Below are 25,125 nucleotides of genomic sequence, written 5' to 3' on the forward strand. Positions count from 1 at the left end.
AGTAAAATAGTATTTCTTTTTTTTTAAGTCTAATATACATGATAAAATAGTATTTAATTATTATCTTGAAATAAATGAGATAAAAAAAATATCAAGGATACGTCTCATTATACTTTTTTTGTTTTTAAAAGAGAGATTGTTTTTCCAAAACTAGAAGCAGAAAATGGTGGGGGCAAAGTAAGCCATGCAAGACCATAAGTATAGTGGTAGCAGGGCACTAGGCGACGTGTTAGAAAATAAAATATTGTGTGCTGGTTAGATTTGCAGATAGTGCGTTGAAGATCTTACAACAAAGAATTGAATCTCAATTTCTGTATGTGAAAACTGATATTAATATTAATACCTCAATATATTTTTAAAACTCAAAAATGATGAATTTCGATACATCATCACAACAGATCGAACAAGCCTCCCACAAACAAAACGTCTAAGAACATTGTTAATTTTATCTAAATTAAACATATAAATTAAGATGTGCGTGTTTACACATGATTCAGTAACATATAAGCCGAAACAATACTCAGAAACTAATTTGGAAAACTTATATCATCAAGATCATCCATTGATAAGAACATCTCATCTAGGCATGAAAGCTCGGTTCCATCATCATCATCACTGTGGTTTGAACTCTTGGAACAGCTTCCTTCCCTCTGATAAACTCGACATAGGATCCATTTACTGCAATCCTGCACCAGACAATTAAAGATCATAATATTAGATTGAATATTTATAATTGATGATGTACGTATGTGAATATAAAAAAGAAACTAAAAGATTTTACTTACTAATTTTTGCTTTCTCTTGTAGGATTTGCCGCTCGACTTACTACTGCAAAGATGATATTCCTGCATCATCCAATTTGTTTCTACACCTTCGGGACCAATGCAGTACACAAGGTATTTCTTTAATCCAACCTTCTTACCAGTACTCGAACTAAATATAGGTTCTTCAATATCTAATGGCTTCCAAAACCCATTTCCTGTTGCTTGGTTCTCCATCACTCGACTAAAGTAGTACCACTGGTTTTCACTCCACAGAGCCCTGCCTGTCCACTCAAAAAGATAGCAACTAGTTAGCTATTTCTTTGAACCAATTTATGCAACTCTCTTGTTTTTTGTTTCCTCTTTATGTCTAAGAAAATGAAAACAAACCTCCGCTTGATCTAGAATGCAATACATAACTTACGGGGAGAAAAATCAAAGGAGAGAGAAGGAAAAGGTTGAGAAAAAAAGAAGAACAATCAATATTTACAGGGATAAAATAATTATTACCTTCAAGCTGCCAAGGATCCTGAGGATAAAGACCAAGATCGGGAATGATGTCAGGGTGGCAAGGTAAGAGAGAGGCCTTGCGATCGAGAAAGTGAAGGATGAGCTCTTCATCAGATGGGCTGAAAATAAATCCAGGAGGAAGGTTGCCGCTGCAGCCATGATCGCCCATGTCTAATCAACAGAAGCCGAGAAAAACACTCAAGGCAACCTTGGTTTTCTTGCTAAGTTACTCGGGATAGTGCTTGCTTGTGGCTATCCTATGGCCTTGACATATATAGTGGTGATGAGTGAGAAGAGAAGACACTGATTGCTGCACTATGACTCAAGAATTAGATATGGGTCAAGGGTGAAAAGGCGGCTGCAAATGGATTATGAGTGATTAATATAGCCCTTTACATTAAATAAATTGATTAAGGTAATTAATTAAAGCAATTCGGTATGTCAGGTAATTTTCATTATCATAAACAGGCAATTAAGTGATGAAATTAATGGATTAGGCATTGCACGTTGGACATGATCCCTTCACAGTGATATTTATTAATTAATTGTTCTCCCAAAAATATGTTATCACCATTCAAAAATATTAGCAAGATGTGATGACAACGTGATGTCATCCCATTACAATAGCTTGGATTTTTTTTTTTTGGAAGAGATCAGGCATGTAGCTTGGAAGTGGAGTGACGATTTCAACACTATCCGATAGATATCAATGTGCTGTTCTACCACTTGGAGTCAACACAGGTCGTATAAATTCTACAAATATTAAATTGAAGGAATATCATTCTAAAACTATTACAAAAAAAATAAAATTATAACAGGAAAAATTAAAAATAAATAAATAAGAATGCTTATAAGTTATTGGATCATTTATTAAAATGTGGGATCCAATAATAAGTCCATTATTAAGAGTTTTTTTTTTTAATGTTAACCATACTATATTCTTATAAATACATCTATATATGATCGTATAAAAATCCCTGCTTATAATAAAACTGTAAGAGAATTTAATTAGGGGTGATATACTAAGACTATTTCTTAAAGATATATATAGTACTACTCTACAATTACTGGCTACTAAATAACAAATTTGAATTCAAAACTCCATTGTTTTTTACTGGATATTAGTATTTTAAACAAAGCCATTGTAGAAGCTCCCAGATGAAGGCTTATTCTAGTAGAGACGATGAGTATATATGGTTGAGGTAAGCAGTCTAGGTTTGATTAGTGCAGTATCTCTGTCGTATAAAAGCTAGAGATGAGGATGATTGCTAGTGTTGCGCCATGGTCATGATGGCTACTGCTTGCGTAGCTTTCACCACCGAAAAGAAGTGGAGAATTGTAGCTGTAATTCGGTAACAGGCTGATGCTCCAATGACCATTTACAAGAATGACATGACCTCACACCATGGTAGCAGTGTCCATCGCCATACACACATATCATGTATTGGAGAAGCTAGGATACAAAATTTGGACAACCAGTTGATCCAAAATGCTTGCAATAATCCATGTCTGTGCATGGGGTGAACTATAAAGCTCAAGCTCATGATTGAAGAACATAAAAATAAAATAAAAAACTAAAAGTGATGTGGAATCTATTGTTTAATCTACTGTATGGATACATATAATATCCACTAGAATTGTGAATTCACACATTAAAATTAAAATTAAAAAAAAAAACTAAAAGAGTTGTGTAATTCACGATTTTATCTATTTTAAATTCATATATATCTCTGTGTAATTCACACAATGCCAATTTTAGTCTTCTCATTTTAAATTATGTAAATTTTTTTTCCAATTCAATTCTTCTATGTTGGATAGATTCGCAATTAAACATGATAGTTTATCACTATAAACTTGATCGAGGGTTCTCAAGGTTTTATAGACACATTTTGGCATTGGCTTGCTACTCGATTTTATAAAAGAAGTGTTCAATTTTTTTTATAATAAAAAACTAAAACTGACTTTGAGGAAAGAATTGAGGATTTCTTTGTACCTCTATTTTGTCAAAGCTTTTTCCTGATTCTTTGCCTTAAGTTTTTGTCAAAATTGAAGCTCGTCCCTTGAGTTTGACAGGCTTATGCTTTAATTTATTTTGTTTATATTTTAATCTCTAAATTCACACAAAAAAAACCACATTCTAACAATCAAATATTTGTTTTTAGTGTCAATGAGCTCAATTAAAGTATTTTTCTACCTTTTTATATTATTAATAAAATAGATCAAAGTTGAGAAGAAAGTTGTTTTAGGTTGATTTTGTGTTTTTTAAACAGAATTTGGGTTTTTCGAGCTTATAGATAGCTTTTTTGAGAGTTTAATGATGTTTTTTAATTGTTTTATATGAATATATCTATTAATTTTTTTAGAGCTTATAGAATTTGGGTTTTATATGATCTATCGCAGAATCATTAATACGCAAAAAGGAGAGACCTCAGCAATAGTGAAGGAGGCGCCCCAAGGAACTCCATTTGATTAGCTACGCCTACCATCATTCAATGGAAAATTTATGTTTCAATTATTATAATTTAAATATATTTCCTTTTGTTCCTTACAGTCTTAATTTCTTAACATCAATCTTCAAATTTTAAAAAGTTCCAAAATGACGATAGGAGGGTTCCTCAAGGGTGTATATATAGGAGTGAATACATGTTGTGTATTAACAATATTAAGATAAAATAAAAACAGATACTAGAGAGAGCAAGATCTTTGAGATTGCAACACATTGAGTTTTTTTAAAATAATTTTTTATTTAAAAATTTATTAAAATATTTTTTTTATTTTTTACATCAAACTATCAAAATAATTAGAAAATATTAAAAAAAATATCAATTTAATAGTTTTTTCAAACTAAAACTACTTTTAAAAAATATTTAAAATTAAAACCAGAGAAACTCTATAAAAAATTCCTTCAAAAAAATATAAACATGTAATAATAGAGTGATGAGGTTGGATTGAGAGGTGTTTCAAGGAATGTGAGAGTGATTTGTCAAAAAGTCCCTTTATGAAATAACTAGTATATTGGCCTTTGCTTTGTAGTGGATCATTTTTTTTTTAAATGTAAAAAACATATTAAGAGTATAGAAAATATTTTAAGTCTCTTGAGTCTGATAGTCATGTCAGACCCAAACAAATTAGTTCTGATAGCCAGTGGCGGAGCTAGAATTATTTGTTAGAGGGGGCCAAAATTAATATAATAAGATATAATATTTGTTTATCTGAATATTCAAACCACGGCTAACTTTTGATCCAATGAGACTGAAATTGACGAGGAGGTTTTTTACCAGTCAGCAGATATTCAGACATTAAAGGTTGATATGGTTCCAGATTAATGTATGCCCTTTGAATTTTATTTTGTTGATTAACCGAGTATTCCTAAATTTGAGGATGATTACTTGGATAAATTTCTCAAAGTAAGTGTGTTTAGTAATATGATACAGTTAAAAATACATCAAATAATATTTTTTATATATTTTCTTAAACTATAAATAAATATTTAAAAATATTAATTTAATATATTTTTTTATATTAAAAATAATTTTTTAAAAAAGGGGTCGGACTACGCAGGGATGACTACAACAAGAAGAACACAAACGACAGCTATGCCAACTTTTTATTCTTGAGGTGGGTATTTGACGATGGGCTCACTTCCTAGCTAGCTAGGTTTTCATTGCCTTGAGCAACTTGGAGAAATTGTAGATCAGCCTTAGAAAATAAATCATTGAGGTACTGCTGGTCAAAGCATTTCTTTATCTTTCCTGAGAAAACGTATTTCCAACGCAACAACGAGATGAGATTGATTGCCTGTTTAGATGTTTTACAGCTGAAGTTAATTTTAGTCAATGGAGTTAGACGACCAGGGGAATCCAAGCCCGGATTCAAGCTAAGCCCTGGTCGCCTCGAGGCAAGAAAGAGCGATCGTTCCTAATTTCTCAAGATTGTTTCATGTCAGATTAATTAATGATTGTGTTGGAGGATGCTTTTTTTTTTCTTTTTCATGAGAATATTAGGTGATTTTAGATGGCATGATGATGGAGAATTCTTCTCTTGATCTCTCCTAATCCATCCCGTCTTAGGTATAAAGATGACTTTATCATGTTTCTTTCTCGAATTTGAACACCAAACAAAGTTCACCAACCGAATTAGCTAGCAAGTCCACCATCGAATTTGTCTACTTCAATAAATTATTGAAATTGAAGTCCATCTTCATATTAATATATTAATATAAATTTATAAAGCATGTACTGCGGCAGTGAAATCTAAAGCGGTTTTTAATTGAAAATATAATAAAATAATATTTTTTTTATTTTGAACATCAATATGTTAAAATTATCGAAAAACACATAAAAATCAATTTAATATATTCTTAATCAAAATTGATTTTAAAAAGTATTTTGAAAATGCAGTCCACCACGAAAACAAACACATTGAAATCAAAATTCATAACCATGCTTGTTTGATGATTATGATCTTTACCAAACATGGAGATAGAGACAAATGTAATAGAAAGACAAGATATATTCCAATCACATTACTATCCACTCAACAAATTGAGCATCATTTCATGGCTTTAAAATCTTTACCACAAACCCATGATTGCAACTTACTAAAGGTTGGCATGTCACTTCTAAGTGGCACAAGAAGTTGCTAGTTAGGCATATGCTACATAGCTTAACGATCATGGAGCTTGAAGCTCATCTCTCAGCCATGAATTCTCAAAGAGATAGAAAAGTAGTGGGAATTTAGCTGCTTGTTAGATGTCTGAAAGTTCTTTAACGTGACATTTGTTCAAGTTTTCTTTTTATCGTGTCAAGCTTTGACATGTGAAATCGATGCCCTTTTTTCCCGCCTGTTCATGTATTTCTATCCCTGTTCTTGCAAGAATGATTTGAAAAGCGGGCCTTTCCAAGCAACTGAAATGGTTACTTTGCTGAGTTTTTTAAACCCATTTGAAGAGGTCTCCTGAGGCGATATATACTCTCTTCTTTTTTTTTTTCCTTATTTGGGCATACCTCATATTCGTCCTCATGTGTGTATCGTTTCTCGATCGAGTCCCCAATCTATCTATTGTTCCTTAATTAGGTCCTTCTGATACTGTAATCAGAGATTGTGTTAAATAGTGAACTTGCTATATATTCAAGCTTTTTCTAACCAATTCTAACCCTCCCAAGCCATAGGCATATAAACACTCAGTTTTTCTCTATATGACTAAGAGAAAGTGTTGTTTTATTCTATGCTACAGTAGTCCGTGCTCTCATGCTGAATGAGGGGAAACATTAGGTATTTTTCTTCTAGTGTTTGAGAGTGTGGTAAATTTTGTTTTTGAGTGTGTTTTAAAAATAGATTTTACTTACAAAATTATCAAATTAATATTTTTTAATATTTTTCGATGATATTGATATGTTGATATCAAAAATATAAAAATATATAAAAAAAAATTAATATATTTTTAAACAACAAAACTACTTTTGAAAAGTATCTCAAACTACTATAGAAACGTATGGAAAACTGGGTTAGTAAAAAGCAGGGGAACAGCATGTGCACGATTCGATGTTGTCTCCTAGATGGAGAACCAGTTGAAATAAAAACGATAATTAAGGGATTAAATTGAACTTTTCTTAATAGAGTATTCATTATAATTCTTATTTCTCTTTCTTTTTAGGCCTTTTAAATTAATTTGAATCCAAGACAGGCACCAACATTTGAAACAAACGAATATATTTTCCATCTAACTTGAAACATTGTTAACTAAGGACCAAATTAGCAAATAAACAAATGCTTTCTATATTAATTTAATTATCTGTTTAAGAAAAATACTTGCTCGTTGAAAATAATCATTTTGCATGAAATAATCAATATGTTATTACAAAAAAAATAAAATAATTAAGGATACATAATACAATGTTTGCGTTTTCTTTTGGTCTCATTTACTTGTGGGGAAGGATAGTAGAAATTATTTTTTAAAATACTTTTTGTTTAAAATAATATTAAAATAATATATTTTTTATTTTTAAAAATTTATTTTTAATATCAATATATTAAAATGATATAAAAATATAAAATTAAAAAATTAAAATTAAAAAATCTTTAAAAAATCAGTTAAACAGCAACGCGAGAAAAAAAAGTCTATCCAGCAAAGAAAATGGTAGTCTTTCCATTCATTGAATCACAAAAATTTAAGCATAAAAATGAAAAACAGTGATTCCTTGATCAAGGGCTGTTGACTTGTGACAAAAGTATAAATTTGCTGGGGTCGGTGAAACAACTTTGAGAAAGTAGCGTAATATAGCTCTTAATTGCAGTCCTTGTCAATGCCATTCATGTGATTAGACCACAGTCGCTAGCTTTGTACTGTGTTCTGGTTTACCAATCAATTCACGTCAAAAGTAAGAAAAAGATTGCTATCCTGCCAATTAGTGGTGTTTTTTTTAGTGCAAACCGTATTTGGGGTGGAAGGGAAAGGTCAAAGCAGAAAGCATGAATGAAGGAATGAAAGAATTGAGTGTTCTTTTTCGTTGGATTGAATGAAGGTAAAATCAATAATCACATTTTCCCATCTTTCCATATCTTGAAAGAAATTCGATGGGAAAATGCATTCATCTAAATATGAAGCATAATCTTTTTTCAGAACAGTGTAATTTTACCAGCTAATGTCAGTAATCGACAATCTTATCACTGAAGGCCTATACATGTTAAGATGATACTATACAAGAACAGTAGCAGGTTTTTTCAGACTGCGGTGATTACAGAATATGCTGAAAATAGCTTACTAGTGAGCAGCAAGGCTACTTCGAGACACTCTTGTAATGATGAGACATCGATCCTCAGAGGGAATGTATGTGTTTAACTCTCTGGATCGCTTGCTTCACCTTTGTTGATGGTTCTTCGTACAAGATGGCAGGGTTATCAAACTCAGATGCCAAACTCTTCTCACCGAGGAAAGCTCGAAAGGAGTCCGTTACTGAATAAGAAAGAGAATCGAGGTTGTATCCTCCCTCCAAGAAAAACACGCATCGGCCACCACATAGATCTTTTGCCAGTTCCTTAATATTAGAGGCAAGCGTGTAGTATGTTCCTGTTGTAAATTGAAGACTCCCCAGTGGATCCAGAACATGAGCATCATACCTGGAAAAAATTCGCAATACATGCTTTGTTCAGTCTATTATTTTTAATAGTAGAAACACAGTTCCAAACCTCAATTACGGGACGTTAAGACTATCATATATATATTTAGTTCAACTAAATTTGCTATTTAGAATTTGATCAGATTGCTTATGAAAGACTTTTGAAACATTCACAAATAACTGATGCAGATGCATGGTCTGCACAAAAGCATGTTCCATGACATTTAAACTGTAGCAAAGCGTCAAGATGACTTTATCCATGAAAAAAGGATCAAGCAACTAAAATAAACATGCAATTTCCAGATGCATGCTACATCGCATCATTTTGGAAAACACAGTTTTCAGTGAAACAGGGAAATCTGTTGCTAAGTCAAGGATGGCAACTCACCCAGCAGAAACAAGAATAATATCTGGCTTGAACCTTTGAGCACTTGGTACGATGACTTCATCAAACACAGTCCTCATGGAAATGTCACCTGAGCCTCCTGGTAGAGGCAGATTTAAAGTTGTACCTTCACCATCTCCATGACCTATCTCGTCAATTTTACCAGTACCTGGATAGCTTCCATCCTATACCCGTTAAGAGAAAAATAGGATTCAAGTGGTTAGTGGGCACATTTTGTGTTAGACCATGTTCATATCCAGCAGCAGAGATCCAGCTGGAATTATGGCATTGGGCAGGCAAAGTCCAAGAACATGCTACAAGTAATCTTGCTGCGTTGGCTAAGTATACTAATCAGTTAATCACATATTTTCTGCCATTTAGCATGTCTTTTGATATGCATATATGCTCCCTTATCCTAATATCATTTGTGTATCTTACCATTTTGGGAATCAAAATGTTTGTCCTGATCTTCTCTTTCACTTTTAACAATAAAATATTTGAAAATTTAACCAAACAGTCCTTAGTAGCATGAGAACACAGAAAGAACTCAAAATAAATGGACAGACAAAAGATCAGGAAACAGGGAGTAAGACAACATTAGTTGGTACACAGCAGATATTAAAACAAATACTCTGAAGACAAGACGGCTTTCATTATTTTAAGTTTTAAAATTTCTACCTCGAACATAAAGCTAATTACCGAAAGTGAAAGGAAAAACATAAATAAATAAAAGAAAAGATGCTTTTTATATCACATCATTTTTCGTCAAACCTCAATTTTTTGCCAGGGGAAAAATGTCAAACCTAAACAATCTTTAACCACTGACATAGAATGACATTTCACACCTGGTGAGCTAAGATTTTATGACTCCTTTTATCTTGAAAAAGGGATGTGTTGAACATTTGAGGTAACAACACATGCACTCATCACTGTTTAAAATTCCTACTAAAGCTACCATACTAAACCCGTATGGTAGGTTAAGTTTTTGTTGAACAAACAAGCACACAGTTTATTTTCATAATCACTTGATTATCTACAGTTCTTCAACAAGGAAACAAAAACTTATTCTAATCAAATATATGCTTGAGATATCCACTTGACTAGATTTTTTTTCTTTCCAACATCAGACATTCCAAATCAGTGTTTAAATATGAAATTCATGCTCCGAATGAGACATTACAGATGGCAAGAGGAAGAAGACATTGAGATTAGCAAGATACCAAAATTGCATGTGAATAGCAACAAAAAAATGTATTAACTCCAGATAAATTATAGCTTACTTGGTGAGTGGACAGGAAGTATATATCTGGATCATCAAAAAATGCATCATTCGTCCCATTCCCATGGTGAACATCAAAATCAATGATAAAGACTCGTTTTAATCCATGCACTAGTTGAGCATGACGAGCTGCAATGGCCACATTGCCAAAAACACAAAAGCCCATAGGCCCTTTTGGAATAGCATGATGCCCAGGAGGTCTGATCAAAGCAAATCCTGTAGGTGGATTCTGGCTGCAATTAGATGCTGCAACCTGACATATGACAGAAGATTTTTCCTGATAGTCAATAAAGGAACTTTCCTATCTTTACAAGTACCATCTTGCTTCAAAAACAACAAATTTAAATATCAACGTATAAATAGTGTTTTAGAAATTAGGGTCAACAAAGCTGGATTTCATCGAGTGAAATGAACATTGAACAGAGAAGATTATCATAAAGAGACTAACATTCCAGGAAGATTATCATAAAGAGACTAACATTCCAGGTTGAGACATCACCACTGAATCGACCAAGGTTAGTCCTGCTCCAGCTGCCACAAGTGACTCCCGGAACGTCTGAATCATAATGTCTTGATAAGAAAGAGTATGACAAATAGCACATATTGTTAATTAAAACAAAGAACTTGTATTGAAGCACCAAACTCTCCCTCATAGAAAGTGGTTATACAATCTAATGATTGAATACATATCCAGTCATTGATATTTTTTTTCAAGAGAGGTAACATAATATAATAGCACATATCCTATTTTTATCATAAGAAACGGAAAGCCATTAGGAAAAAAAAATTGCATCTATACTCTAAAGTAAGCAAGAATTCACAAGCCCAAAAACAGAAAAGCAGAAACACCTAAACAAATGTACTCACAGTGGCAGTAGCATATGTTGGTCCAGACCCATCGATATAAATAATGCCCTGTTCTGAAGCTTGATCCATAGCCTAAGTAAGAATGACCAATAGAATTAGTCATTGAAGTAACAGTATTTAGCCTAAAAGACAGACAGACACACACACACACACCCACACACACAGAGGGAGAGAGAGATTGCAACCACCTATAGTGGTCTGGAAAAGAAATAAACAATAAAACAGAAGGGGTTATCCATGTAACAGGTTCTTTCACCTTTGCAAAATGTTTTCATGTTTCTATGATCCTAAGAATAGCCAAGACAAAAAACAGAGGAGGGAAAAAACAGCAGAGAGAGAAGATGGTCAAGGCAAAACTACCTTCTCAAGGCCTGCTACATAAGCTCTGGCATGAACATTTGCAATGTCATCCAGTGAAGCAGGCTTGAAATCTTGAAGTTCAATGATCTCAGAACCACGAAACTGAATTCAGAAAAAAAAAAAAGTACTCAATACACTTAACCAGGTAAGAAATGGTTCCATTCTTGATACATACCATTGAAAAAGAATGAGAGATTGAACTTCTCAAAATTTCCATGATTTTTCATTTGTTATAAACAGATGATCCTTTTAGTACATTTCAGTTTTTCATCAGTTTGTAAAGCAATTTTACCCAGCATTGCTGTTTGTTATGCAAGGTTTTAAGAGAGATCTACACAGATTGCATTAGTAGGTCATTCTCAAGACTTGCACTAACAAAATTGTGCTTGGGAGTCCAAAAAATTCTACTTTGCAACACAAAATGGTCACTCTACCAGGGCTTTGCTGAAAGTAAAAGTTATTATTGTTAACTAGTAAAGAAGAACAGCAGTTTTAATGCTAAGAAAAGAGGAAGCAATATGATCCATGAAACATGAAAATAGAAAATAAAATCTGCAAAGAAAAAGCTTATATATACATCCTACCCAACAAATTTTTATTATGCAAGGAAAACTTTATATATGATATAGATAGAATGATTTTTGCATACTAAATAAAATGTAAGCATATTCACAGGCTGATTCCTTCCCTTAATTTTATAGACAAGTCATTCTAGAAAAAACCTTAATTCTATTCACAGTAAACCAATGATTTTAGAGAAATTCTCTTATATATGCGAGCACGAGCACACACATCAGCATGGCTAGAACACTCTTCTTTTATCATAGAATAGTTATTAGAGGAAAGCTCCAAGGCCATTTGTTAACTTTCAGGGATAAAATACAAAAACTTCAACAATGGCGAGTTTTATAGCTCTATCAGGGGAAAAAGATAAAAATAACAAGTAAGACGATAAAATGAGCATAGATTGAAAATCATAAATAAGAGCATCACATTATAATTATATATATATATATGGAAAAATATAATAGTAAAAAATCCGACAGCTACCTTTGATGTGAGTTCTGCCTTTTCAAGAGCACTCACGATTGCAGGAACTCTAAGATAGGATTCGGGATGTGCCTCCTGTTAGTGAAAAAAATGGAGAAAAATCCATGAACAAAGTAAAAAAGGGAAAAAAAACTACAAAGAGAACCCATGCTCTAACTGTAAAGAAGCAACACCACGGTAAATCAAGAAGTTACTCCCTACGCTGCAAATTGTTTGGCCCTGTACAGTATTCCAACTTTATGTAATGGGACTTGCAGTTGTCATTTCTTCCAGTGTCATAAATTGTACTGAATTTCAAGATCTTCCAATCTTAATGTGACTAGGTATGCTTACGTTTTTTAAGTTTCAGAACCCAAGTATGCTAAAGAAGCACCAAAAAAAGATGGACAAAGCCCCTTCAAATCAGGTTTAATTTGCTCGTTTTATGATAGAATAAAGAAAAGATTATAAAGGTTGACATGCTCATAACACAAGCCATAGCCAGACTTGATGTATCTTGTTCCCAGAACAAGACAGGCATGTCTCAGAAATGAAACCTTCACAGTTGTAAAGACTCCATAGCACATTAGAACATCCATAATATGAAAGCATAGCTCAGCTGAAGATACCTGGTTATGACCCATGGCAGGCGCAACACTATAAATTACTCGTGCATCAGTTAACTTTTCAATCAGTGGATCCTTGTCTAAACTATATGAGCAAGAAATAGAAAATCCACTGCGCTTTGTGCAGAACTGCCTTCGCAAAATCGAACGCCTCTGAAAATATCTGCACCCTGCAGATTGAGAACCAAAAACAAGCCCCTTATAGCTCTTCTGCTAGTACAGATGATCCCGCACCAAAAATAAAATGTTCCCTTAAAAAAAAAAGAGCAAGCTTTTTCTTTCTTGTTGAGAAATATCATACATGATAACATCAAATGCCACAAAAATCCGGCATGAATAACTAAAGCACCTCCAATCAAATAATAGCTTATCGAGATATTTATCTTGTAATAATCTTAATAATGAATTACATAACATGATATTAAGTGATCAATTTTACCATTCTTCTCAACAAAAACATTTACTTTGAGCAACCATTAAAACAACAAAAATTTCAAGAATTGAACAAACCAACAAGCCTAATCTGTTTATCCCAAAGAATTATATATTTCAACTATAACAATTCAATCACAACAACCAGAATTTACTATAACAAGTTGAAAGAGACATTATAACAAAAACCCAGATTTACAAAAACAGGAAAAAAAAAAGGCAATCAAAATTGTTGAATTTATACATTATAATTTTCCAAATACAGCTAATTATTCACAACCCGCCACCAATAAACATCAGTCCACTTTTCTTTTCTTGTAAAGATACTTCCTTTCATTGAATAGCAACTAAATTACCATTAAGTACAAAATTTGAGAAAGGAGGAAAGGGTTACCTGCAAAATATGGAAGGCGGAAAGTTTGAAGCTCCATTGAGGTGGATAAGTGAGCTTGTGGCGCTCAAACCTGTAATATTTTGTATGTCTTTTTTTTTCCTTCTTTTCTTTCTATGGCCCGTTGTTTGTTATTTTTTAAAATGCTTCTTGTTCAGGGTAATAATAATTTTTTTATTTTTAATATTAATACATTAAAAAAATTTAATTTAAAATAAATAAATAAAATATTTTTAAAACATAAAAAACAAACTATAATTATTTTATAGCATTTTATTTTTGACCCGAGAGATGTAGCATAATTTTTCTAGTTATCATCGTAGGCCTGAAATTATTTTTGTTTTTCCGAAAATGTCATTTGTGCTAGCTTGTATAGAGATTTTTCATTTTCTAGAAAATAAAAAATTATAGAAAACATAATTATTAAGTGAAAATAAAAATTATTTTCTTTAAAAAAGTATTTTCTAGCTCTTAAACTTTTTTAAAAAGTTTTTGAAAAACCCACCAACAAAAACTTATTTTTCATGTTTATCTGTAATAAAGAAAAGACAAGGACATTGTTTGATTTACGTGATTTATATTTTTTAAGGAAAAAAGAAAAAATAAGTGTACTAATTATAAGTTTTATAAAATAAAAAGAAAGGGTCTTGTCTAGCTTGCCTGTAATTTAATTAAAGAATAGAAGATAAAGAAAAAACACATGAATCACGTATAGTTTTTATTTTAATTTTAATAAAATAAGAAATAGATAATTGACAAAATAATTTTATGACTTTTTCAAAATTGAAGAAATATAAAATAATGGTCTTAAGAAAACAGTTTCCAATTATCTTTTAAAGAAATTCTGTCTTTTTTTTATTTTTGCTTTTTAAATGTTTTTGGTAAACAATGAAAATTAATTATAATAAACATGCTACTTAAACTTTATCATATTTTTATCTTTGGTACTTGATTTATATTATGGTAATTTTTATTTTTAAAATATTTTTTATTTGAAAAATAATATTAAATTGATGTTATTTTAAGTATTTTTTAATATTTTTAATTTAATAATATCAAAAATTAAAAAATATTTTTTAAAAAAAAAAACATCAATTCTCATGCAAGTCACGGTTGTTACAAAGGGGCATTCATCGCAATAATATTGTCATTTGTTTTTTTTTTTTTTTAAATATAAGCCAAAGGAACTCATTAATGAAACAGCATAACAAAGCTCACGACCGACGATAAAAAAGCAAAGACGAGAAAAAAGCAAAGTACAAAAATATCATTAATTTCGTTTGTCAACGAGAGTGAATGGGTCTTACTTTTTTGGTGCAAAAGAGACACACAAAGGCCCATAGAAAAAGCTTACCCTCCTATTATTAATTATTATTATTAACATATATTAAAATTTCTTGGAATTTCACAATAACAATTAACAGTAAAATGCTAAGTCTTTTTACAATTAGATTCTAAAGATTATTTTTTTCAATTTTATTACTTAATATTAATTTTAATGGGTATTGAACTTTATAATTTATTTTCTATAGTGTTAAATTAGTTTTATGCAAAATTCCTTTCAACTTTACCTACAAAAAAATTATTTCTATTCTTTTTGTACTTGTGATGGGTTAACAAGAATCTCTGGTGACAATAAAAAAAGATGTTTTATCACAGTTTGTTAACATAAAGACCTTACTATTTTCTATACAGTATGAAGATTCTAATTTTCCATGCGTGCTCCAACCATAAACTATCTCATACACAACAAAAACATTGACAATCTACATAAAAAATGCCTTCATTTGAAAATTCTGTTTTCTTGAGACATTATACGTCAAAGTTTTGTATGACCACAACTGCTTCAACTCATCAATCAAATGTTAAGGACAAACATCTATTTTTCTACCCGGACTATTAGGATTGAGTATGACTATAAATAAGAACAGAACTCTGGTCCCATACACATTCTCGATAACAAGTGTTAAACTGTGAATATTACTGGCTAAAAAGAATATGATGTAAGAAATAAATTAAATAGATTGAATCTGTCTGTACATAACCCAACATGTAAATTTTATTATTCTATTGAAAACTGATGATGCACATTATTAAACTGTTTACACACTTCACAATTAGAACGGTGCATCGTGATCTCATCCACTGCACTATATGAATGATGTTATATCATGTGCTTAGTAGTCTTTGGATAATTGAATAATATTTCTGGTGAATACTAAGAGAAATAAAAAGGTAATATTTTATCAATAAAAATCATTATTATTTACCAATAAATTTTATTTATCGATATTTTTATTTTTATTTGAAATTTTTTTGGTAGTTTATTTTTTGATACTGGGAAGTTTTGAAGTGTTGGTTTAATTTATTTGTTTAATGCTTGAAATGTGAAATTACGAGACCAACAACGTTGATGTGAAAAAAATATGCTATCCGCTGTCGACAATGGTACACACACAGTTAAGAAGTTCATTGCCCATCACACAATGTCTGAATTCAGTCTTATCATAATTGTTTTTTTCAGTCTTATCATAATTAATCGGCTAGGTTGATATTGCTATACCTATAATTAATATAGTGATATATGGAGCATTCTGCATACATATTGTTTAATTTCCTAGGAGGTTAATAATGTCACACGTCCCTGTATTTATTATTATATTATTATTATTATTTTGTCTTTATATCAATTCTATATGTTAAATTTTTGTTATTGATAGCTCATTCTGTCAATTGATATATATATTTTGGTCCTCAAGATTTATCAAGACTTTAATTTTGTTTCCTATATTTTATTTTTCTTACAAATAAGTTCTTAATTATTTTTTTTGGTACTTATATTTTAGATTAAATGAAATTTAGTTCCTAAATGGTTTTTTTTTAATTAGTTGTCTAGCTACATGTCAAATCTTAAACTTGGTCAAAATTATGAAAATAGATATATGATATTGTAGGCAATGAAATCTTAAAATTTCAAAATTATCAACTTAAAAAAATTGAGACAAAATACAAGAAAATAAATTTAAAAAAGATAAGAGAAGAAAAATATTCTCATAATATTTTATTTGATATTATAGGAAACAAAAAATCTTATTAAAATATGAATTATTATTATTATTTCCTAGATCACTAAAGTGATTTTACTTTAATTTTGATTCTTTTCTCATATATATTATCATAAACATAGGATTTTTTTAATAAAAATATATTTTTTTATAATTTAAAATGGATTGATGGATAATATAAGAGTTAAGAGGATCTAACTAGATATACTCACTGAAAACTAAGAATTTAATTTTCTATAATATTATATATTTATTTCACAAGTTTGACCAAGTTTAAGATTTGACATGCAAGAACTTAATTAATTGAAGAAAATTATTTAGGAACTAATTGCATTTATTGTAAATTATAATAACAAAAACACTTCAATTAAGGACTTATTTGTCAGAGAAATAAAATATAAGAACAAAACTAAAATCTTTTAGAAAGTATGGGACCAAAATAAACATCAATGAAATATTTCGTCTCATGTATATGTCATTATTTAACGACGTTAACGTAAGGATCTAACAATGATAAAAATATAATATAAAATATTGGTATAAAGACAAAAAAAAAAAAAAAAGGTGCTTAATACGACATTAACCCATTTCCTAACGGGACGTGAAAAAGCCTACTGTATTACTCCTTTTTTGTCGTACCAAAGAAAGTACCGAAAAGAAAAGCCCTGCTCTCTTCTTACTCGTATTATTGCAATGAAAACAGCTAAGGGTTTGATGTATACTAGATAGGTGGGGCGGGCCAGATAAATCATCATTATTATTATTATTATTATTATTATTATTATTATTATCTTTAGAAATGTTCTATAATAAAAAAGCGAGGATGATCGATTATCGTGTGAATGTAATAAATACAATATGGAACTCTTTTTGGATAGACTCGACTGGAATCCCTTGTTTTTCATGATCAATGGATGCCTTCATGGTATACCCTTCATGTACTTGAGGTTCAGATTCCAAATAATTCCAACCATTAATTATAATATTCTTAATATAATTTATTTCATGTCATATATCTTACAACTAATCAATTTGGTCTTACGTGAGTACTGCAAACTATATATATATATATACATTTCTTGGCATCTTGTCTTGATCGTCAGATTTGAAGAAATACTAGTGATTAAGCAAGCTAAACCTAAATGAAGACAAGGTCTGATCAACCCTATAGAGTATTTCTCACTAAAAAACTAAACCATCAGTCTGTCATTAACTAGTGACGACAGTGCTCTAGCTAATTACCTGACAAAACCAGTGCTACAGTTGTTCAAAATAAAGGATCTGATCCTTTTTTAGTCGTAACCAATTGTACATGCAATTGTATATATGTGTATGGTTTTAGAGATTAATCTTTTTTCTTCGAGGAAACAACAAAAATGAGATGGATTATAAATGAAGATTCCATCTATAGTTTGTTTTAATCCGAGGAGCTAAGCAAAACTAGGCTGCCCAAAGTCAACCAAGCAACTTGATTTTGATTACTGGCTGAAGATTTTCTGTCTTGTAAAACAGAAAAAAGGGTTTAATTACACTTGGGATTTGAGTTATACCCTTATTATAAAAACAGGAAGGCAATTATATTGACGTTAAAAGCTTGATATAATACTATTACTAGGTCATGGCTGCCTCTGTATGCTTGAGCTAGCTAGCTACCAGTGTTGTCAATGGCCAAAAGGGTTGGAGATCTGATATAATGTCATTTTCAGCACCAGAAAAAAATCATGTCATTTTCGAAACAATTATTTTCTTTTCCAAAACATTGATTGGAATAATTTAATTGAGAGGTCGAAATGTTTCAGGGAGGACTGATTTTAAACCACAAATGGCTCTTAAAAGTAACGAATTACCTTATAATCTGATCCAGTTACACGATAATATTATATTAATATGATTCTGAAGAAATGCATCATGTTTATCATTCATCAACCAGGTAGAAACATGTAGATAAATGGATGATTCAATCATGATGCATATACGCCTCCAATGTTGAATAATTGCTGAAAAACGACGTGGAATAATTGAAAGGTGGTGGAGGAGGAAAAGGTTCACGGGTGGGCTGCAATTTCTTTAACCAAAGTAGATAGCATGATTGGTGGGGCAAGAAGATGGAGTCCACAGAGTGCCTGAGTGACCACAGAAATGGCCAGCTCAGGGAGGGGATCAAGTCACGGGTTCTTACTGCTACGTGCATTTGCAAACATGAACAAATCTCTAGACAGCATCATCACCACATGAGGCTTTTGTTTTCTTTGATTTCGAGGAGAGCTAGCAGTACCACAAGTTTGAAAAAAGTGCCAAAGGTAAAACCACAAGTCTCTTCGGCCCCGCAACCTACATGGAGATCTTTGATCTCTTGTCAAGTTCTCAGCCACGTAAATGATTCTTTCTCCTGCCATGATCATTTTGCCCCATCCATTATTTTGCCCCTTGTCTTTTCTTTTCACAGTATGGAAACTTGATTCTGCTGATTAGCTAGTTGTGGAGCTAAGAAGGAGCTGGGAACTGGAGGGAGCAATCTCCTCCTAATTCCATTTTTTTCTAATGATATATATTTGATGATACTTGCAAGCAAATAAATAAATATGAGTCTTGAACTTGGTAAGAAAGATTGCTTTTGAGATATATCAATTGAAATATTTGAACTAGAAAACATTTTGAATTGCAGAAGATGTCGATTATTTTGTAATTATGCTGAGAATTGACAGAACGAAGAAATTAAGTCAACAGTAAAAAACAATGTTAAAAACTTTTTATACTTCTATGAAATCGATGAGTTTTGTATGACTATAGAACGTGATTACAGATACCTAAAACTGATGTTTTAATGTTTTAACACTTCTTATTACAATTTCTAAGATGTTTAACATTAATTAGATCTCCTGGATTTATTTTTTTGTAAAAAAAAAAAACAGATTGAAGCGTAAAACCGTCACTGCCATGGGTCGATTATCAGCAGCCATGGTCGATGTATAATGGTGCTCAATGATATCCTACTAATAGAAAAAAGATTTCATAGGTTACTAGCTACTATAATTTAATGTGATTTCAGCCACAAATTCGAGGCCCTAATGGGTCCATGCTTATCTTTTCACCCATATGGAGGCAGCTTCCTGCATGCATATGCTTCCAAAATGGTTGAATAATTTATTTTATTTTTCCGAGTGAGGAGACTTGAAGTATACATTATGCACTACCGGAAACCTAGCTAATTATATATTTTCTGCAATTACGTTTATTTTTTAACAAGATAAATATCGCCTACAACCAGCTATAATTTGTTGAATAGGGAAGATCCTAGCTTAGAGGTTGATGGAATGTTCAATTCAATCCCCATTTTATAAAAAAAAGCAATTTGGTCATTTTTTATTATGTGATTTATGATAGTTATTGACCGAATTTGAATTACGAAGGCTAAGACAATAACTTGCTAAGAACATGGGGGATCAAAACATGGTTTTGCCTTTTTTTTTTATTTGTTAATTTTGATTTTCTTAAGAATCTTGGTTTCTCAAATGAAAATACAAGCTATTATTGAGTGGAAAACACCAAAACTTACAGCGAGAAACTATAAGATTACACGTAGCAAAACATGTGAACTATCCAATTTTCCATAACAAAATAAATACCAAAAAAATATCAAGAACAATTTCACGTGAAGCTCTTGTAACAATTTCTAGGCTGCAATTGTCACTACCCTCTAAGTCCTCTGAGCCATCCAGTAAATATTGTTCTACTATTTCTTGCCTTTTGTTCCCATTGGGAGAAAAAAAACCAAGAACAGCCGTACATATTAGCTAGTGATGCCAATAAACTGGTTGAATCTTGAGAAACCAAACCAAAAATTTGAGCAAAAAATAGCAATGAAGAAGCAAGGTTGTGAGATTGAAGCAATAGGGATTTCCTACAAAATCTCAACCAAGAAAAGAGAGCACCCTTTTAAAATCTTCACCAAAAAGCAAGAAATAAATGAAGAACCAAAGCAAGTGACGGATCTCGAAGAAGCAAGCCTTGGAGCCAAGCATGTCTTGAAAGATGTTTTTTGCAAAGCAAAGCCATGGGAAATCCTTGCCATTGTTGGTCCAAGTGGAGCTGGAAAATCATCCTTGCTTGAAATCCTAGCTGGGAAACTCACCCCACAAAATGGTACCATTTTTGTCAACCAAAACCCTATTGACAAAGCTCGGTTCAAGAAGATTTCAGGCTATGTCACACAAAAAGACACCCTCTTTCCTCTCCTTACAGTCGAAGAAACACTCATGTTTAGTGCCAAACTGCGTCTAAGGCTTCCTCAAGCTCAACTGAGCTCTAATGTTAAGTCCCTGATGAAGGAGTTAGGCCTGGATCACGTAGCCATGACTCGAGTTGGCGACGACAGGATTCGTGGGATATCAGGCGGAGAAAGGCGTCGTGTGTCGATAGGAGTTGATGCCATTCATGATCCTGAAGTGCTAATTCTTGATGAACCAACTTCTGGTCTTGATAGCACTTCTGCTTTACAAATTATTGATATGCTCAAGGTCATGGCGGAGACAAGAGGTCGAACCATAATACTAAGCATTCATCAACCCGGATTTCGGATTGTGAAGTTGTTCAACTCAATACTTATGATGGCTAATGGATCAGTCTTGCATCATGGCACGGTGGATCAGCTTGGTGTTAATTTGAGGACAATGGGAATGCAGCTTCCTATTCATGTCAATGTTGTTGAATTTGCCATTGAGTCCATTGAAACCATTCAACAGCAAAGAGAAGTCTTGCAGAAAGAAATGCAACCCCAAGTGCTAACATCATCAACAACAAAACCACAGCAGAAGAAAATAGAAGAAGTTGGCGAGGGTAGAAGTGGCAAGTTCACTCTTCAACAGCTCTTTCAGCAATCGAAAGTAGTTGATGAGGAAATTATCAATGTTGAGTTTGATTTTCCTCTTGGTTTTGCTAATTCAAGGTTGCAAGAAACTTTGATCCTCACTCATAGGTTCTCCAAGAACATTTTCAGAACCAAGGAGCTTTTCGCATGCCGGACAATTCAAATGCTGATTTCTGGACTTGTTTTGGGCTCTATCTTCTACAACCTTGAAGATGATTTGATTGGAGCAGAAGAAAGGGTAGGCCTATTTGCTTTTATATTGACTTTCTTGTTATCTTGCACAACAGAAGCTCTACCAATCTTCTTGCAAGAAAGGGAGATTCTTATGAAGGAGACATCTTGTGGGAGCTATAGAGTCTCATCATACGCCATAGCCAATGGACTCGTTTACTTGCCATTTCTACTCATCCTAGCCATATTATTCACAATTCCACTATATTGGCTAGTGGGGCTCAATCCAAATTTCATTGCATTCATGCATTTCCTGTTGTTGATTTGGTTGATTCTCTACACAGCGAATTCAGTTGTGGTGTGTTTCAGTGCTCTAGTGCCTAACTTCATCGTTGGAAATTCAGTTATTTCAGGGGTGATGGGATCATTCTTCTTGTTCTCCGGCTACTTCACATCGAAGCATGGAATACCAAATTATTGGATCTTCATGCACTATATATCGCTGTTTAAGTATCCATTTGAAGGGTTTCTGATAAATGAGTTCTCAAATTCAGGCAAATGCTTGGAATACATGTTTGGGAAATGCATGGTTAATGCAGAAGATTTGCTTAGAGAAGAAGGATATAGAGAGGATGAAAAGTGGAGAAATGTGGTGATCATGGTGTGTTTCATCTTGCTTTACAGGTTCATTTCTTATGTCATTCTTAGGTTTAGATGCTGTCCTGGCATCAGCAGGTTCAAGGGAACACTTGTCTGATATATGATTCTGCTGAATCTCTTTATCTATTTCTCTCTCTCTCTCTCTCACGAGTGTGAACAAGATAGTTCACATGTTTTTGGAATTTACTTAAGATAGAAGCCAAAGAAATTAATATCAAAATAATAAAGAACTAAGCCCAATACATATAAATCATGAGCCTTTTCTGTTTTGTTCTGTCCTGTTCTTATTTCCTTGACTTTTAGTTTTTTTTAAGCACAGTGATATGAGAGCTTTGGAATCCGGTAAAAAAAAAAGGGTGCTTAAACAGTTACACATCTCAAGATGGAAACCATAAGGAGAAGTTGTTGCTTCTTGTGTGTGTGGTAAAATCGAGTCCAAAAAGGTGAGGATTGCAGCCAGAGGTTAATTTTCAACAAGATGAAATAATCAATCATGTAAGATTACTATAACTTAAACTGGTGAACTGTTCTCTCGATTGCAGTTAGCCAATGGACAAACCAACCATCATAGAGATGCACCTTTTTTTGTAAAGCAAGAAATCAGGAACTGGTAAAAAGGGTCTGCATGTCCAGCTAGAACGATCAGGTTCTTGTCATGGAGAACTTTCATGCTTCTTGATCTGTCTCTCCCATGGGATTAATGTTCACAACCCTTTCTGATTCGTTAACGTTCACAACCTTCTGATTCGTTAACGTCATCTAGTTCAATGGATGTTGATTAATCAATGTGAATGAATCAAATGATCACGCATACAAAAATGTTTGACAAAATAATATGCTACATCTCAAGATGTCAGAAACATTCATATGTTGCTCCTTTTTTTCCAAGTCTCCTGAACACTTTCACTGTTCAAAAGAAATTGTTCACGAGCCCAAAGTTCATAATGGACAGCATGTATCTACAATACATGCATTACAACTACTGGCATAGCTTCAGCTCCATTTAAGTGCAATGGAGTCTCGCCAAATGTGTGAGGATGATTTTCATCCAACATTATGTAGTGATTAGTGTTTATGGAAGTTCACTATCAGAATTCTTAGATTTATTGACGGAATTTTTTGTCAATATTTATACTTTTATTCAATCAATAATAAATTTATTAACTAACTCATGGACGAAAATGCTTTGTCGGTAAAATTCTCGTTGACAATTTTTGATAAAAAACAAGTTCTAAGCAGTTGATGGCTTTTTGATTAATTTTTCATAGACAATGCTAATTGATGATGTTAAAAATTCCAAGGAGGTTTTTGGTGGTTAGAGAATGGGCTTAATAAAGTGTTAATGGAATTATATCATTTCTCTGTAGCAAAGTAAAGTAATAGCTTAATTTAAGATCTGAATTTAAAGACCATCAAATGCTTAAGTTATGAAGAATAATTTCTAATTAATCCAATGTTAAATGATAAAATTAAAAAAAATATTAAATTAAAAAATAACAAAAAAAACTATTCAAGTCAAACCAAGTTAACATGACAAACCCACAACCCGGGTCTTGAGATATGATACCCTACAGAAAACAAATTGAAAAACATTTATGAAGTTTAATTTCCAATCAACCCAATGTTAAAAGATAAAATAAAAAAATCAAATAAAAAAATAAATAAAAACCCAAGTCAACCTGAGCTAAGTTTTTAAATCCCCTCCCTAGATCATAAAATAAGAAAATTTTATAAAAATAAAATAAGAAAATTATGAAGCTTCATTTCTAATATATCTAATGTTAAATGTTGAAATAAAAAATAAATAAAAAATCATGGGATAGGGATAACTCCACATGACATAAATTGAAAAAAAAATTATGAAGTCCAATTCCAAAAGAACCTAATGCTAAAAAATAAAATTAAAAAAAAAACCTACATAAAAAAAGAAGATTGAGTTGTTGGAGGGTAAAAAAAGTTATTTTCAATTAAAAAAAGACTCAAACAAATAAACCGAATCAACCTATCAAACTCGCGATTCAAGTCATGAGATTAAGATAACTCTATGGAAAACAAATAAAAAAAATTACAAAGCCCAATTAAAAATATATTCAATTAAAAAATGACCTAAAAAAATAAACAGAGTTAATACGGGTAAACCTATTATACCCCCGACCTGATTCATAAAGTTGGGATAATCCCATATAAATTAAATCGTAAAAAATTATGAAGCCTAATTTTCAACTAACCTAATATTGAAGGATGAAACTAAAAAAAAAAATCAATTAGAAAAAAAACAAAAAAAATAACTAGAGTTAACTCAAGTTAACTTGTTAAATTTGCGACCTGAATTATGAGATCATAATCAATTCATAAAAAGCAAATTGAAAAAAAATTAAGAAGTTTTACTTCCAATAAATCTAATGCTGAAAGCTAAAATAAAAAATATAGAAAACTAAATTCATAAGACCGGTATATAATCTAACTAAAAGGAAATTAAAAAAAATTATAAAGCACAATTTCTAAAATACCATAATATTAAGGATAAAATTAAAAAAAAAACCGAATAAAAAAGATTAGGTTGATAAAGGATTAAATTAAAAAAATTGCCAAAAAAAACACAAA

The 25,125-nt window shown here is 31.8% G+C and overlaps 3 protein-coding genes across 3 annotated transcripts; 1 reads left to right on the plus strand and 2 right to left on the minus strand.

Moving 5' to 3' along the window:
• Positions 1-330: 330 nt before the first annotated feature.
• LOC7479142 (NAC domain-containing protein 104) lies at positions 331-1,594 on the minus strand. Its single transcript, XM_002306998.4, has 3 exons — positions 1,272-1,594; positions 786-1,045; positions 331-686 (listed from the first exon to the last, which is right to left on the minus strand). Exons 1-3 carry the CDS (start codon positions 1,438-1,440, stop codon positions 528-530), a joined length of 588 nt encoding a protein of 195 aa, XP_002307034.4. The 5' UTR covers positions 1,441-1,594; the 3' UTR covers positions 331-527.
• Positions 1,595-7,755: 6,161 nt separating this feature from the next.
• On the minus strand, positions 7,756-13,892 carry LOC7479143 (histone deacetylase 14, chloroplastic). The gene is made up of 9 exons (XM_002306999.4): positions 13,762-13,892; positions 12,939-13,105; positions 12,331-12,405; positions 11,281-11,382; positions 10,921-10,992; positions 10,553-10,609; positions 10,055-10,306; positions 8,778-8,959; positions 7,756-8,390 (listed from the first exon to the last, which is right to left on the minus strand). The coding sequence occupies exons 1-9, from the start codon at positions 13,796-13,798 to the stop codon at positions 8,090-8,092; spliced, it is 1,245 nt and encodes a 414-aa protein (XP_002307035.2). The 5' UTR covers positions 13,799-13,892; the 3' UTR covers positions 7,756-8,089.
• A 6,396-nt stretch (positions 13,893-20,288) lies between these two features.
• Positions 20,289-22,791, plus strand: LOC7479144 (ABC transporter G family member 5). The gene has a single exon (XM_002306218.4). The coding sequence runs from the start codon at positions 20,624-20,626 to the stop codon at positions 22,616-22,618; it is 1,995 nt and encodes a 664-aa protein (XP_002306254.3). The 5' UTR covers positions 20,289-20,623; the 3' UTR covers positions 22,619-22,791.
• Positions 22,792-25,125: the final 2,334 nt, after the last annotated feature.

Source organism: Populus trichocarpa, chromosome 5 (genome assembly GCF_000002775.5).
Source record: "Populus trichocarpa isolate Nisqually-1 chromosome 5, P.trichocarpa_v4.1, whole genome shotgun sequence".
Taxonomy (NCBI): Eukaryota; Viridiplantae; Streptophyta; class Magnoliopsida; order Malpighiales; family Salicaceae; genus Populus; species Populus trichocarpa.

Excerpts from the sequence above, each read along its gene's own strand:
- LOC7479143 (XM_002306999.4), bottom strand. The coding sequence starts at position 13,798 with ATGGAGCTTCAAACTTTCCGCCTTCCATATTTTGCAG. Across the intron at positions 13,106-13,761 it reads CCGCCTTCCATATTTTGCAG|GGTGCAGATATTTTCAGAGG; the intron begins GTAACCCTTTCC and ends CTCAATCTGCAG. Across the intron at positions 10,307-10,552 it reads TAACCTTGGTCGATTCAGTG|GTTGCAGCATCTAATTGCAG; the intron begins GTGATGTCTCAA and ends GTCATATGTCAG.
- LOC7479144 (XM_002306218.4), top strand. The coding sequence starts at position 20,624 with ATGCCAATAAACTGGTTGAATCTTGAGAAACCAAACCAAAAATTTGAG.
- LOC7479142 (XM_002306998.4), bottom strand. The coding sequence starts at position 1,440 with ATGGGCGATCATGGCTGCAGCGGCAACCTTCCTCCTGGATTTATTTTC. Across the intron at positions 1,046-1,271 it reads GGATCCTTGGCAGCTTGAAG|GCAGGGCTCTGTGGAGTGAA; the intron begins GTAATAATTATT and ends TTGAGTGGACAG. Across the intron at positions 687-785 it reads ACAAGAGAAAGCAAAAATTA|GATTGCAGTAAATGGATCCT; the intron begins GTAAGTAAAATC and ends TGTCTGGTGCAG.